The sequence below is a fragment of the Sciurus vulgaris genome (genome assembly GCF_902686455.1).
Source record: "Sciurus vulgaris genome assembly, chromosome: 7".
Classification (NCBI taxonomy): domain Eukaryota; kingdom Metazoa; phylum Chordata; class Mammalia; order Rodentia; family Sciuridae; genus Sciurus; species Sciurus vulgaris.
Window position 1 is genome coordinate 135,408,180 of NC_136467.1, and position 16,005 is coordinate 135,424,184.

The 16,005-nt window shown below is 43.7% G+C and overlaps 1 protein-coding gene across 1 annotated transcript; it reads right to left on the reverse strand.

Annotated features, from left to right (window-relative positions):
* Positions 1-6,544: 6,544 nt before the first annotated feature.
* Positions 6,545-8,740, reverse strand: LOC306665795 (tubulin beta-2A chain-like; the record flags this gene model as incomplete). Its single annotated transcript, XM_079147402.1, has 3 exons — positions 8,636-8,740; positions 8,216-8,326; positions 6,545-7,161 (listed from the first exon to the last, which is right to left on the reverse strand). Exons 2-3 carry the CDS (start codon positions 8,274-8,276, stop codon positions 6,545-6,547), a joined length of 678 nt encoding a protein of 225 aa, XP_079003528.1. The 5' UTR covers positions 8,277-8,326; positions 8,636-8,740.
* Between the last annotated feature and the right edge of the window lie 7,265 nt (positions 8,741-16,005).

Consider the following 16,005-nt stretch of genomic DNA (forward strand, 5'->3'; position numbering starts at 1 on the left):
GTGTGTGTGTGTGTGTGTGTCTGAGCACGCACGCCAGGGAGAGGAGAGTAGAAATAAAATAAAATGGCCGCAACCGATGTCATGCGCCTCTCATACTTTAGGTCCTCCAATCCTCATGGAACCTTACAGACCTGCGCGGATCTGTTCAGTAGCCACTAGAGACATGTAGCTGTTGAGTGCTTGAAAGTAAGGCCTCTGAACTCATATGTGCTGTAAATTAAAATACACACCGGCTTTCATGGGCTCAGTAGTTAAAATAATGTAACATACTTCATTACTAACTTTCAAATATTGATTACAGATCAAAATGATTAAGTTGGGGGTATAGTGTGTGAAATAAAATATTTTAAATTAATTTCACTTGCTTCTTTTAACTTGTGAAAAATAAGCATTATTATTACCCCAATTTCACAGATCAGAAAGCAAGGCTGAAAGACCTGACCAGCCACAAAGCCAGTAAGTGAAGGAATCTACATTCTTTCCCCTCACTTGGCAACAGCCCAGGTGAGTTTCAAAGGTTTGGGCAGGATGAGGTCAGCACGCTAATTAGTCTCCAAGATGATGGTTAACAGGGGCAGATGAACAAGAGCCTCCACCTTTTCCTCTCTAGAGCCAGTTTCTCCAAATATAAAATGATGATAATTACAGGTGCCCTGGAGCCAGCATTGTGAGCAGGAAATGAGAAGCTCCATATGAAAGGGGGTCGAGTTTATGGAACAAAAATGTCTCCATAAAGCCCAAGGTGATGCTGTCATTATAAATATGAAGCCTGCTTCCCATATTCATACTTGATCTGTTCCAGAGGTGGAAGTGAAAAGCCAGTCATCCATGAGTAGTCTCTTGACCTTAAGCTGTCATCATTAGCCCTGCTTTAGAAAGTCAGGCCTGTTGGGTCCACCCAGCATATAAGCAGGTGCCTGGTGCCTTCTCTCAGGTGGTCATGGAGACTCCTCCTCCCTCCCCTCCACAAGGTGCTGGGCCCCTTCTCGACAGCTTGTCTCACTGATGCTATGCTCAGTGTTCTAGGGATTGGCCTCCACCTTCTCCCACCCTTGGGTCCAATTCCACATCATAGCCATTCACCATCAGCCAGGGGCTTCCAGAACCTCCCCAGAAATGGCCCTGCTCCTGGCAACTAATGCTGATTGCACAGTTTCACAAAGATTTTCTGGAGATAATTGCCTGTCGAACTTTGTTGTTTCATTCAAGGTGGAACTCAAGGCCAACAGGAGCAGAGAATGAGACATGGGAGGGATGATATCGGGGTCATGGGGTCTCAACAGGTAGGCATTAGATCACCTGTCATGGAATACTTCATCTCATTCTGATGCCATTCCTAGCTGAGTCCTTCAACAAGTCACCTCACCTCTCTGAGCCTATATGGTCATGTCTGGAAAGTGGAAATCTGTGATTGCTACATTGTGTGACTGAGGCACTGTATGTGCACTGAGCACCGAGTGAACAGAGAGTAGACGGACAAATGATGGCATGTGTTAGGGCAGCCCAGCACCTGAGGACTGTCGGCTTTGTGGATTACTGGCAGTGGGTGTTCTTCCCAAATCTGCCTGCTCCTGCCACCCAGCCTACGCCTCTGCATGCTGGTTTTTTGTCCTTCTCCTCCCTAGCACCGCCTCGATGTGTATTAGTATATAATCAGAGAAACAAACATGCAGATGTTCAAATAATGCCTGCCCTGCCCAAGGTGACTCATTCGAGGGCTGTGAGTTCCTGCTTTCCTCTCCAGTGTAAATACCCAAACCCACCACACTGCCACAAAGCAACCCGCTTTGCACAGCACTGAGCAGATAATAACAGGAGGAAATGGAGCCAACTAGTTCTCCTCTTCCCTAGAATAGGCCTCTGAAGAGCGCTGGGGGAAATAATTGGTTTTCTCTCACTCTCTCCTTTTATCTGTTTGTCTTGGTGTCTAACAGAGAGCAGCTCTGCTGGCAGTTGGGCAGGTGATGGCAAGGGATACATATGTCCTCCAGTCACAGGTCATTTCCTACTTTAGACTTGAGGTCACCAGAAGTGTTTCAGCTCCATCACCCCTACACGGAAGGCACTCTGAGGACAAAATTCAGACCAGAGAGTGCATGCTCAGTGGAAGGCTTACCCACATGTGTCTTTCATGGAAGGACTTGAAACTTACCCTTCTCTCTGCCTGCCCTTCATCTTCACCTACTCTTGGTGGGCTCTAACAGGAAGGATTCTGGTAACAAAGTTCTAGTGAAAAGTGCCCTGTGAATACATGGCACGTTAAGGGTGATGATTACTGTTCATTGATGTCCCATTTATAGGTGACACACACACTGTAGCTAAAATATATCTAGTCAGTCTAATGACCAGGGTCATGAAATTTTAAAAAACATCAGTTTCCTTTGCAGAATAATGAAAACCCAAGAACTATCCTGACAATAAGATTGTTACCAATTTTCATGAAACAAATTCACATCCTATAATGTTGGGCCCCTTGAAGGCCCAGGGAACTGGACACCCCCAATTTCTCTTGCCCAAAAACCCATCCAATGAAGCCTCACCTACTACTACTTAATAAAAGCAACTGTGGACATGAAGGAGTGTTTCTAAAAGCATTTAAGAAGCTTCCTTTAAAAAAATATTACCTAAAGTATAAGACTGAACTTCAATTTACTTTACTTTTAGAAGGTCAACCCCACCTCTAAGTTCACAAATTTTTGCATCAGATGACAATGATAATTTAGAGTGAACAGATACTAATTTTTTCAGCCACTTTTTTTGTGTGTGTGCTCAGGATGGGAAACAGGGCCATGTGCATGCTAGACAACACTCTACCACTGAGCCTCCCTAACATCCATTTTTAATACAAGTGCCAGTCTGGGCCTTTCAAAATTGAAGATTCTACTTCTGGTTGGATATCAAATTCTCATTAAGCTCTACCCCTCAAAAACTCTGTGTTAATTATATTGATAGGTATTTCATATACATATTTTCTAATTATTATATTTAAAAATTTAGGAAGTACTAAAGAGCACAGATATCTTTCCACTATTCTTTATTCTACTCTTGTTTAATTAGTATCTTCCTTTTTTTCCTATGTTTAGACTTTTTTTGGTTTGTTCCTTTTTAATACAACTTAACATTTTTTTTGCCTTCGAATTAAGAATAACAAATATTGTAACTTCTAAGGCCACGCATGAAATAAATCAGACAAAATCTCACAAGTTCTCAGATATATATAACCTTCTCCAAACTGCTCCCATTCTCTCCAAAATCTAAAGCATCTAGATCACACTGAATTCTTTGAGCAAACTGATTTACATGGTCCAGTCTGTTCACATGATTGGAATGAATTTCCCCCATTCCTTGGTTAAGATCACAGGCTCTAGAGGTTGATGGAGTGCATACAAATCCTAACTCTGCTACTTATTAGCTTGTGACTTAGGCAAATTAATTAACCTCTCTGTGCCTCCCATGCTTAATCTATAAAGTAGTAATAATAATAGTATGGTCAATACTCTGAATCAGTGGATTCATTCAACTGTGTGTGGTGAATATTTGGAAATTATTGCTACTGTACTGAACATATAAACTTTTTAAAATTATTGTCTAAATAATATAGAATGGCATATATAATATTTACATTGCATTAGATATTATGAGAAATCTAGAGATTATTTAAAGTCTAGAAAAGGATATGTTCAGGTTCTATGCAAATACCACACCATTTTTTATAAGAAAATTGAGCATCTGAGGATTTTGGTATCAGCACACATCCAAGAATTGATTTCTCATGGATGTGGAAAGACAGCTCTTTATGTCTTTATGTACCACCCGGGAGAGGTTTGGTACAGGTTGACTGAATGAACTGATATGTGAAAGCACTTACAATACCACCAGCCACACAGTGAATATAATAAAAATCTGTTATTATTATTATTATTATTTTCTTCCTTCCTTCCAGGAGCTCTTCTTCCTAAGTTAATACTCAAATCCAATGTCACTGCTATAGTTTGAATCTGGAAGTTCCCCTTTCGAAGCCCCATGTGTTCAAGGCTTGATCATAAACCTGTTATGCTATTGGGAGATGGTGAAATCTTTAAGAAGTCCTAGTGGGAGGAAGTTAGGTCAATGGGGCACGTCTTGGAAGTGGATAGTGAAATTCTAGCCCTTCCTCTTCTCTCTTTCACTTCCTGGACACATTGAGGTGCTTCTTTTGCCCCACAAGTTTATCATAAGGCCCCAAAACCACAGGCCTCAAAATAAGAAACCAACCAACCATGGCCTCAAACCTCCAAAACTGTGAGCCAAAACAAACCTTTCCTTCTTATAAGTTGTTTATCTCAGGCATTTCATTACAGCAACAGAAAGCTAACACAATCACTTTCTCTGTGATGCTCTCATTAGGCAAAAATGCTCCCTCCTCCATGCCCTGTACTATTGTACACTCACCTCCCTGTTATCCTCAGCCCTGGTGCATGAGGTTGTCCACAGCAAGGAGGTGTTTCAGTAGAAATGAACAAGCAACAGTACTCCTAAGTGGGGAGACTAGGCTCCATTTGAATCTTCTCCACTATCCAAACCCTGAACTTCTGCAGGTCAATGGGTGACATCCTGCAAATGGATTTGGCCTGTTCTTTGAAGTTCCAGGATCCCCTGGAGAGCTCCTTCCTGCACTTTCCAACTGTCTGCCTCCCTCCTTGCCTATTTTCTGAATACAGGCTTTTTTCACACTTCCCCAAGATCTGGGTTGCCAAGGAATCTGGGTGGGACCAGCCCCGCTGCCCTCCACAAGGCCAAGCCAGTGCCAAGAGTGCTGGTCATTTCTCCCAGAAGCTCCAGAGCCCAGATCCATTCTGTTTCACTTTCAAGGCAAATAGCATTTATGGAAAGGTTGACGTCAACATTTTCTTCCCTGTGGCAAGGAAGCAAGTTAGACTGTGTAGAGCCTAATAATTCTGCCTTCTGCTGAAAGTGGGCAGGGGTGAGATTTGCAGCAATAAGTGCAGGCAGGAAGGGGAGGGACCTGAGACCACCCCCCCACTGCCACCACCACCACCCGGGAGGGGTGCTGGCCCAGTGACTGCTGCCTTGGCTGCTCTTCCATTTTAATAGTACCCCTCCCTGCTCACCACCAGTGGGTAAACCCAGTAAACCGCTGTCTCAAGAACAGTCTTTGCAGGGGAAGCAGCAAACTCGAAAGGCCTAAGGGAAGATGCACTTAAAATATTGAAGGTTAATTTTTTTCCAGCTGCAAAAGAACATTGATTTTCATTTTATTTTCAAGGTGTTTATTAGAACTTGAGCATTTAAGTTATGTGAAGATCCAGACTCCAGGGACCTCCTCCCCTATGTGTCTGGGAACCTTGAGAGGAACTCCAAATTTTCCCTGGTTCTGTGGTTCCTTCCTTTGTTTCCCAGCTTAATCCCAGGAGTACTTTCATTTACTGTATAGTAAGAATTCTTCTTGTCTATAATCAGTTATTTATGCCTAATTGTCATGTAGGCAAGATAATAGACATCATTTTAAGATGCAATGTAAGATTAAATTTGTTAATTTATTTTAAAGTTGGCCCCTGTATTGTGGGTTCCCTATCTATGGGTTCACCCAATCATAAATCAAATGTATTTTTTTTAAAAAAAGTGTGTACTGAATATGTACAGACTATTTCCTTGTCATTATTCCCCAAACAATAGCATAACCTCTATTTACAAAGCATTTGCATTGTATCAGTTATTATAAGTAATCTGAAGCTGATTTACATTATACAGGAGGAAGTGCCCAGGTTATATGCAAATATTATACCATTTTATATTAGTCACTTGAGCATTTGCAGACTTCTGTATCCACTGGGAGGGTTCTGAAACCAATCTACCTCAGATACCAAGACAAGTTTGCTGCAGGTTACCCAAGGGATCTGTAAGAGACAAGGTAGAACAACTCAAAGGTGGCACACCAGAGAGGCAGGGACGCTGGGCTACAATCTGTCATTGAATGGGGCCTCCTTCCAAAGATGCTAACCAGGGTGGGCAAGAGTCCTGAGGAAGGTTATAATTGTTTGCAGTGGGAAATCACCAGCAAGTCCATGAAGAGTGAGCAACAAAGACATTGGGGTGGTGGGGAGGCGAGGTGTACAATAGTGTCTGCTACAAATGCATTTGCTAGAAAGCATTTTTTTACATCTCCAAAGATGTGGCTTTTAGCCATTGTGACTGGTGCTGGGGCTTGGATGATCATGACTGTCTTCTTACCTTTAAGAGACCTGTGGTTCCCATGCTGACTATTGCTCTCTTCACTACCTGAACACTTCTAGTTCCTCCCTGGCCCCTGAAGAAATAGGATTTTGGTTGTCTTCCTAATCTAGGCAGTCACTGGACTCAGAACCGAAGGAAAAGGCCAAAGTTGTTGACCAATGTTTGATTGTCCTTGCTTGAGGCCTGTAACGATGCTGGTCAGACCACACAAGCCTCATAATGGTGACTCAAAGGAAACCGTGCTAGATCTTTGAAGAGCTGCTAAGAAGGATCTCACCCTCCCCGCCCCTCTGCTGTTAGCTTTGGGATGCTAGGGAAGGACATGACCTAGGCTGGGTGAGCTCGGGACCGTCAGGGCGCGGTACTGCTGGCTGTCCCTGCTGGTCAGGGGCGCGAAACCCGGCATGAAGAAGTGCAGGCGGGGGAAGGGCACCATGTTCACCGCCAGCTTGCGCAGGTCTGCATTCAGCTGGCCCGGGAAGCGCAGGCAGGTGGTCACCCCGCTCATCGTGGCTGACACCAGGTGGTTGAGGTCTCCATACGTGGGTGTGGTCAGCTTCAGGGTGCGGAAGCAGATGTCGTACAGGGCCTCGTTGTCGATGGAATAGGTTTCATCTGTGTTTTCCACCAGCTGGTGGACAGACAGGGTGGCGTTGTAGGGCTCCACCACCGTGTCGGACACCTTGGGCGAGGGCATGACGCTGAAGGTGTTCATGATGCGGTCTGGGTACTCCTCGCGGATCTTGCTGATGAGCAGGGTGCCCATGCCTGACCCGGTGCCGCCCCCCAGAGAGTGGGTCAGCTGGAAGCCCTGGAGACAGTCACAGCTTTCTGACTCCTTCCTCACCACGTCCAGGACCGAGTCCACCAGCTCGGCTCCCTCTGTGTAGTGGCCCTTTGCCCAGTTATTTCCTGCACCACTCTGGCCTGCCAGAGGGAAAGAAAATATTAGCCACAGACACAAGAAATTCTGAATTCTGTTATTTGGATTGTGGTGGAAAGGTAGGACTAGTTTCAAAATGGCAGATTCTTCTTCTTTAGATTTGTTTTTGTTACCTAAACAAAAAAGTTCAATATATCAGTGACCTTCAAAAACACTGGGATGGGAAGGATGAGGAAGTATGATCAATGGATACTAAGTTACAGTCAGAAGAAAGCAGATGCTCTCATGTGCTATTATCAGCAGGGCGAGTATAGATAATAACATCTGGTACATTTCAAAAAGTTAGAAGAAAGAATTTTGAAAGTTTTCACCTTTCAAATATGTTTGAGATAAATATGTTTAACCTGCTTTAAACATTACACAATCTATACATGTATTAAACATTAGATGGTACTCCTTTAATATACACAACTTTTATACTTCTATGTATGTTTAAAAAATTAAAATTAAAATAATTTTTAAAAACTTTTAAAGGTTGAGGGGAAAAAACTAGAATAAAGTTAAAAAAAAATTGAGGAAGAGGATGCCTTTAACAAAATCAAGCTGTTTCTAATATTAAGAACCAAACCTTCTGTAAATACTCTAATTAGGTGAAATTAAGCAGGCAAGGGGAAGGCACAGTGGGATCAGAGAAGAGGGGCTCTTAGCAGCTTTCTACACCTTGGCCCTAAGCTGTGCCTTTGGCCTTTGGCACCTTGAAGTGGTTACTTGTTGCCACTGGTCCTTTGAAATTACCTGTGGCCTGTAAGCCCTGTTTGAAGCCCTTGCTCTTTATTCTTTCCCTTCAGAAGCTGCTCTGTAATGGAGGCCACCACAGCCTCTGCAGGCAGGCTGACATTGATCTCTGAGCTGTCCAGGCAGGGGCCAGAGTCCCCCACGCCCCGCACCTCCCCATAGACTGAATGGGGTTAGACCAGGACTGGGGCTGTCTGTGGACACCGTCTCCCCTCAGCACTGAACACTGAGAACAGTAAAGTGTGTGGCTATTAGGAAGAAGGTGAGTGGTTTGGCCAGCTCCCAGGGACCATGAGGACATACCGAACACAAAGTTGTCTGGCCTGAAGATCTGGCCGAATGGTCCTGACCTCACCGAGTCCATGGTGCCAGGCTCCAGGTCCACCAGGATGGCCCGAGGTACATATTTGTTGCCTGTGGGAAGAAGAGCTTAGACCTGTGCTTGACAGACAAGTCATGGGCAAGGCTGTGCTCTCTGCAGCTCTCATAGCACAATTCATTGCAGAAAATTCCAGCATTTGAGACAAAGGGAGGAAAAAGAAAAAGGAGATGCTGAACATGCTTAGTCATGACAAACATGCAGGAGTCTTAAGGAACCAAGAAGCACATTTTTTTTTCCATTTGTATTTTCAATCTATATGCAAGAAGCATTTGTCATTCATATGCTCCCAGGACATTTCCTGTGCCACATGTGGAAAGCAAGGTTGACATTCAAATACTCACCAGCGGCTTCATTGTAGTACACGTTGATTCTCTCCAGCTGCAAATCACTGTCTCCATGGTAACTGCCAGTGGGGTCGATGCCATGCTCATCGCTGATGACCTCCCAAAACTGAAATGAAATAGGAATCGCATCACGGACTGGAATCCTCTCACTAAGGATGACCTTGGAATAGGGGCAACCACAGTCAGTAGTCCTACAGAGAAACCAGAGAGCAGCTGGCCCCTATTTCCCACAGCAGCTGCTGCCAAGGGGCTTGGAAATCTGCAGAGCATCAGCCATATTGTGGCCACAGACTGAAAAGCTGGGAGGGGCACCGAAGGAGAGGGCATGGCAGACCCCCTTCTGGGTCCCAGGGGATGCAGGGGAGCTCTGTCACTTCAGGCAGGGCTGAATATCGCTACATCCAGGGATGGATGCCTTGGTACAGCCCTCAGTCCGTTTTATATCACTGACATACAGTTTGGGCTCTGGTCACTGACCATAGAAAAATGAGTGGGTTAGCAGGGGAAAGGAGCCTGAGAGTACAACTGGGCAACAGTGGAGGGAGCTGGCAGTCAGGCTGCAAACTCTCTTGTGAACTTGCAGCAGGAAAGGACACAGGAGACATCCTTGTACAGGGGCCCGCCCACAACCATGCACCATGCCTGCTGCTGTCTCCCCACTGCAGCCTGAAATTAAAGGACTGCACAGCGCTGTCAGTTTCCAGCTCACGGATGGAAGACCATTGTGTAACATGTCACCACATGTAGACTGTGCCCATGTTAAGAGAATCTATCTAAATCCCTTGTCAATATGACTCTATGGTCAAATAAAAACAAGTCTAGACTTAAATAAGGAGAAACTGGTTAAAAGGACCATTTCCATTGGTAGAATGCTCTGGTCTTAGTAATCTGCAAGTATTCAAAGCCAGATAAGGTGTTCTTTAGTAGGGATTGATGAGCAAGTCTCACACAAATCTTAGGGGGCTGGGGTGGCCAAATGAGGGAACAGAGAGGGTGGTAAGATCAGGTCCCTTCCACAGGAAGTATTGTTCTATTTAGTCAGCAGATTCTGAGACCAAGCTATTAAGGGGAAAGTGTGCACCTGAGTGCTTGGAAGCAGCTAAAACTTCAGGGGACTTCAGCAAGGGTAAATTCTGACTACAGTTTGGTGAAGCCAAAGTAGTGGGTAAGAAATGGGCAACTGAGGACACTTGGTCATTCCTCCGTTGCTTCAACCTCACACAAAGCTATCATTATATGTTATCTTACATGGAATAACCTTCACTGCAAAGTTGAGGTTGGTTTAGTTGGGTCTTGGGTGGGTCAACTCAGTGATCAGGCACTTACTGGGAGGTATATATTGAATATAATAATAATAAGTATTGAGCTGGGTGTGGTGGCATAGGCCTGTCATCCCAGCAGCTTGGGAGGCCGAGGCAGGAGGATCCCAATTCAAAGCCAGCCTCAGCAATAGTGAGGTACTAAGCAACTCAGTGAGACCCTGTCTCTAAATAAAATGCAAAAAAGGACTGGAGATATGGCTCAGTGGTTGAGTGCCCCTGAGTTTAATCCCCAGTCCCCACAAAAAAAAAAAAAAAAAGCAAGATTTGAGGTATGAAAGGAGCTAGGCACTAAGGCCCTATGATGTTGGACCTGGATCATCCTTAAATGTACAAATGAGGGTGACAGTGACAATCTGATGAATTTCCTGATTTTCAGTCTGGGTATTGTTGGCGATGGCAGAGATATCAGAGAGGTCTATGGGGACACATGTACAGCATTACTTCTGACTACACAGACACCAATGTCCTCTTTTCTGAGGCTGGGATTCTGTGCTTTAGCTTGTAGATATAACATGTTTTTGTAGACCTTTTGGATTTTCTAGTGTCTGGAAAACTTTAGGTAATAGTATAGTTAAGGTGAGAAAAGAAGGCTGTCTGGTTAAAGATTTGATAAGGGCTAGTAAGACTAAATTTTAATGGGAACTTGTCTAACTATCAGTCATACTTCTGCCTTTTCTGTCTATTCCCTTCCCCATCAGATTAAGGAGATAATATCCACTCAAATCTTTCCCCTCTCTTATGGAAAATGTCCCAAATCCAAGGGTGAAAGAGTTTCCTTTTCAAACTTTCTTAAATTCACTTATAAGGCCTGTATGAGCCTCTCCCGCTAGGTCCATTCTCATGAGAATAGACACTGCCTGCAGTACGCACCCCTAGGATCGAGGGGTTCCAGGGGTAACTTGATGATGAAGTTTGGATTTGTGAACTGGGATGCCCACAAACGTGCGCCTAAGGCACTCTAAAAACTCTGAACAACAAAGATCAGATGAGCTTCCCTCGTTAGTAATATTCCATGCATATCATCACACGTTGACATGCCTTGATTCCTCAAGATAGCATACACTCCACATTTGTCACTTATCTGGACTCTGCCTAAGACATTCTTTTTACCTGAATCTTTATGCTATAAAAAAATTATAACTGTTGGCTGAGGACATCACTCAGTGGCAGAGTACTTGCCTAGCATGCACGAAGCCCCGAGTTTGAGTCCCAATAAACACATGTGCGTGTACACACACAAGCATCATAACTGTGAGAATAACCATTTCCAGTACATTCTGTGAATCTTTCTAGCAAATTATTAAGCCCACTGGTGGTCTTGGGAATCCTTGAATTTGCCATCCATGTCAGAAGTAAGGGTGGTTTTGAGGACTCTTCTCTCTAACTTCACAGTTGATTGAAATGTTTCACAGTTGTGTCAAAATGGGATTCACCAGACCCACCCCAACTCACGGAAATGTGGCTGGAGAAGAGAAAAATGAAAGAGTGAAGGTGAGGAACCTTTGTTTCCTGTATGACCATAGTCACCTGTGGTACAGAATTGGAGCTGTGCTGTAATTAGTAACTAGAGACTAAACTTAGAAAGAAATTTAATTTTTTGATGGATATAAAGCCTGAACAATGGGTTCAATGGATTCAGAAGGAAATGACAAGTAACAAGAAACAAGCTAATATCAATTTCTTGTTTATTATTTGTAATAGGAAAAGTGAAAGTAAGAGAGCATTGGAATAGATCCTGAGGCTGAGCCAGGCTTGGATTCTGATTGGTCCAAGCTAGAATCACTAACCTCAGTGCTGCTCCTAAAGGGAACAGAGAAGCTGAAGCAACAGATAAACGAGATTTGCATGAGAGGTCTGACTTTTGCCCTTGACTCTTCGGAGGTGATCTCTAAACCCCTGGAATGTTCCAACTAGTAGGAGTATCTTTGTTTGCTTGAGGGCTTTAGCCACTGGATGGCCTAACAATTTGATTAATGATGGTGGCCTTGAGCCACTTGGTTTTATTTCTAATCTCCCAGGAACTGGGATTAAAGGTACTAGCCCAACCTCAAGAAAGGGCTGGGCACTGCGGGTTAGACATGTGGGCAGGATTTGGTGAGGCCATGGCAAAAAGTCTAGACACCAAAAGCTCAGGTGAGCATCTCTGGTTGGTAATACTCTGTGCACATGGATGCTGTGGGTTGAGAGGAGTAGTTAACCTTGCCCAGGACTCCACATAGAGAAGAGAACAAGACCCTGTACGTTTGGACTCCTCTTGGACTCACCTCATGTGGCTCCTCGTTGGCTGATATTTATCTGTATTTTCTCTATTGTAAGCCATAACTGTGAGTTCAATGTTGTAGTGAGTCCTATGAGTCCTTCTAGCAAAATATTCAATCTGGATGTGATTCCCCCAAACATGTACTTGGCGTCAGAGTGAGGGCAGTCTTCTCTGTGAACACTGTGTACCCTCTAAAATGTCAGAGTTGGCCCTAACTTATGGAAGGGATGAAGAGAATATTTACAGACTTAATGCTGAAACTGTCAGCCTTCTACTTGCTCTTAGGATGCTGGCAGTGGGCATAAGATGCAGGACATTGGCATAATGTTCTCTGGGGAATATGACCAGCTCAGGAAGAAAGATCTAATGATAGTTACTATACCAGTTAGCTTTTGCTGTGTTAAAAAAAAAAAAAAAAAAAAACACCCCCAAATGTGATCACAGTTTTGTGATTTGGCTGAGTGGTTTTTCTGTTCTGGGCCAGTTAATCTGGGACTTGATGTTCTAGGATAACCTCTCTGTCAGGCTGGCAGTTGACTTGATGTGAGCTAGAACGACATCCACGTGTCTTTCATCATCCACCAGGTTAATCTGAGCTTTTGTGAATCTTCAGCTGCAGGAGAAGGCAAGCCCCAATTCACAATTTTTTTTTCCTACCCTTTCTTGGCCATTTGCTAACATCCCATCTGCTAAAGCAAATCATGTGACCAAACTCAGATTCAAGAGAGCTGTAGACACTAACTGATAGAGCAGCAAAGATTGTAAAGGACTATGTACTAGTCAGGTTCCTCTAGAAACAACCAATGGAGCCTCTACAGGGTAGGTCAGCAGGCTAGAAACTTGTTACAATCTTGATGGAATTATTTTTTAATTTTACTCTTAGGATCTGACTGGATGAGGTTCACCTATATTATGGAGAGTAATCTGTTTCATTTAACACAAACTGATCGTAATTGCTAATTTGTCTACAAAATACATTCACAGGAACATGTAAACAATTGTTCAAGTAAACAGCTGCACAACATAGCTTAGCCAAGATGACACAGAAAATTCAACCATGACAGAGTGTATATTCAAGGATGGGAAGAATTAGTAACTGATTCAATCCATACACTAACACAGAAGGCTCCCCAAGGGAATGATTAGAGAGAACACCCAAAATTCACTCAAAGACTTCTGTAAGTCAAAATCTCCACCCATGGTTCAGTGATCCAATTAGCTTCTTAGTGCCTCTATCTTAAAAATAAGCAGGAAACCAAAAATTATTAGATGCCTGAAGAAAACTTCTATCACAAAAGACAGAGATCCAAACAAGCAAATGAAGAGGAAAAGAAACATCGTGGGTATTACGTAGGGAGAAGGGAATATCTTTGGACATCTTATGGATCTCCTCAGAGAAGACAGATTCACATCAGTGAATCTATGAAATAAGAATAGAATGATATAAAAAATAAATTTAGAGAATAAAAATATTTCTTAGGAACTGAAGAACATAAGAGCACAAATAAAAGCTTAATGTAGACATTGGAAAATAAGCAAAGCTTCTAGAAAAGAAGAGGATGGAAAATAGGAAAGAATTGGTAAGAATAATCTGAGAAGTCCACCATCAGATGGATAGAAACTGCAGAGAGCTGAAGCAGGGTGGGCGACAAAAAAAACATGGGAAGAAACATGATCAAATAAATAGATCAAGAAAAATGATTGAAGAATTTAACTTTTCAGATGCAATCCTCTGTGTTGAAGTTCATCACCTTATAATCTGGATGCATACTGTAGTTACTTAGAAATTAATTGTCTCAAGTTACTTTCTCGGGAACTAACTCAGAGATTTACACTTGAATCATGTCAGAGGCTGAAGGAAGAATTGCCGAAGCCAGGAGCTGAATGGTAGAATCCTAATGATGGTCTCAGTCAATCCCAAGAGATGCTAGAGCTCAGTTGGCCCTTCAGAGAGAGGTAAGGGATACACTTTTGCGCCTCCCCCCATTGACCAGCTCCTGCATGCAAGCTATCCCTGAGGAGAGGGCTGTGACTTAAGGTGAGGCTGCTATTTTTAGCCAAAGGCAGCTCCCGGAAAGGATTGCCCTGAAAGCTGTCAAAGTCTGTAACTCCTGGCAGCAGGGAAGATGAGAGTCTCAGAGCCCTTAGAGGGTGTTTTGTGGTCCACATAGCATCCACTTTGTTAATTAGACTGGAAAATTCTAGTTTCAGCTCTGTGAAGGCTTTAGTGTACATCTGGCCATGATTTCTGCATGAATTTAATGGTAATCTGCTTATCAGAAGGGTATTCTCTGGGCCATCCATGATGTGCTGCAAGTTAGATGGAAGACTCGGTGTTGACTAGGGGGACAGGACCAGGAGCGACCACAGTAGCCTGTGATTGGACTATGGAGTCTCTCCAACTTGGAAGAGTGACATTAAAAGGCCCATAATTACTGCCCAGGTTATTAATATGATTTTATCTGTAATCATGCCACCATATTGCTCTTGCTATCTTTGACTCCCATATCTATCTCTCATTTGGGTCTGAACTTGAACAGAGAAAAAGATCAAGCTCTTGATGAGGAGCTTCAACCCATGCTGTGCAGCTGTGCTTATTCAAAGAAAATCAAACAGTAAATTTTAAAAAATTTATAGAAGCAATGAATTAGGAGCGTTTGCAACTTCAATAATTTTTGAGCTTACAAAAGGTTGATCACCCTGTCACGAATTTGTTTTAAATCTCACTCCAATTGAAAAATTGAATTAACTTCGTATTCATTACCAAAACTGTTTCTATATCATGTCTATATCCTATTTATCCAATGGTACCTACTAGGGGCACTGTGCTGGTTAGGTGGGTAGGAGAAAATGGAGGGAATCCACACAGAGTGCTTCCTGGGTTCCACAACCCACCACGGTACGCTCCCTCCCTCCCTCTCTAACACACTCCCACAATTGTTTCCTCCTCATGTGAGAACACTGGCTGGAAGGGGTTAAGAAAATGGCCTCCAGCATCACACAATACCAGCAATTGCTTCTCCTGCCAGAGACAGCACATTTTCAGGAGTTTCACATCCAAGCTGTTTCCTAGGCAACCAGCACCCAGCCTCCAGGACTGTCTGCAGAAACCAGGAGGAAGGGGGAATGCAGCCAATGTCTATTCGCCCCCTCATTTCCTGCATTGACAATGCTGTGGCCCTTTGTCAGGGTGTTAATGTGGTGAAAACAGAAAGCCCCAAAGCTTGTCCGTGGGATTCTATTTCAAATGAGATGTTTCCACTCCCTGAAGGACCAGATTCATTGAGAATCTTGCTTGTCAGAGCCTTGAGCCTGTTTCTATTTTTAGTCAAATGCCCCCCTCCCCCGCCCCCCACCCCCCTGCCGCCTATTCCTTTTCTCTCAGGCTTTTTGTCCTTGCAGCATGGAGCAAGTCTTTATTCACATGAGCTGGGCCCTTGAGAAATGCCAACATCTTTGTCCCCACCCCTTGCCCACGAGCAAAGGGCTCTGCAGAGCCTTGCCAGTCCTTGGACCTGTGCGTGTCCAGGATGGGAACCAGGGCTGAAATGTCGGTATCACAGGACCTGTTCATCCAGGCATAGGACCTTTGCTTATTGTGCTCTATCCTGTGATGGTCATGGCAGATGGTTGAGGCGACTTAAAGAATTTGTTCATTGAGCTCTGCCACAAGAGGCGGGTTTAGCAAGGAGGGAGGATAAAAGTTGCAGCAGTCCACTCTCTCACCACCTTAGGCAATTTGATCTTCATCCATCCAAAGCATTTCTTTACTCTTTACCAAGAAA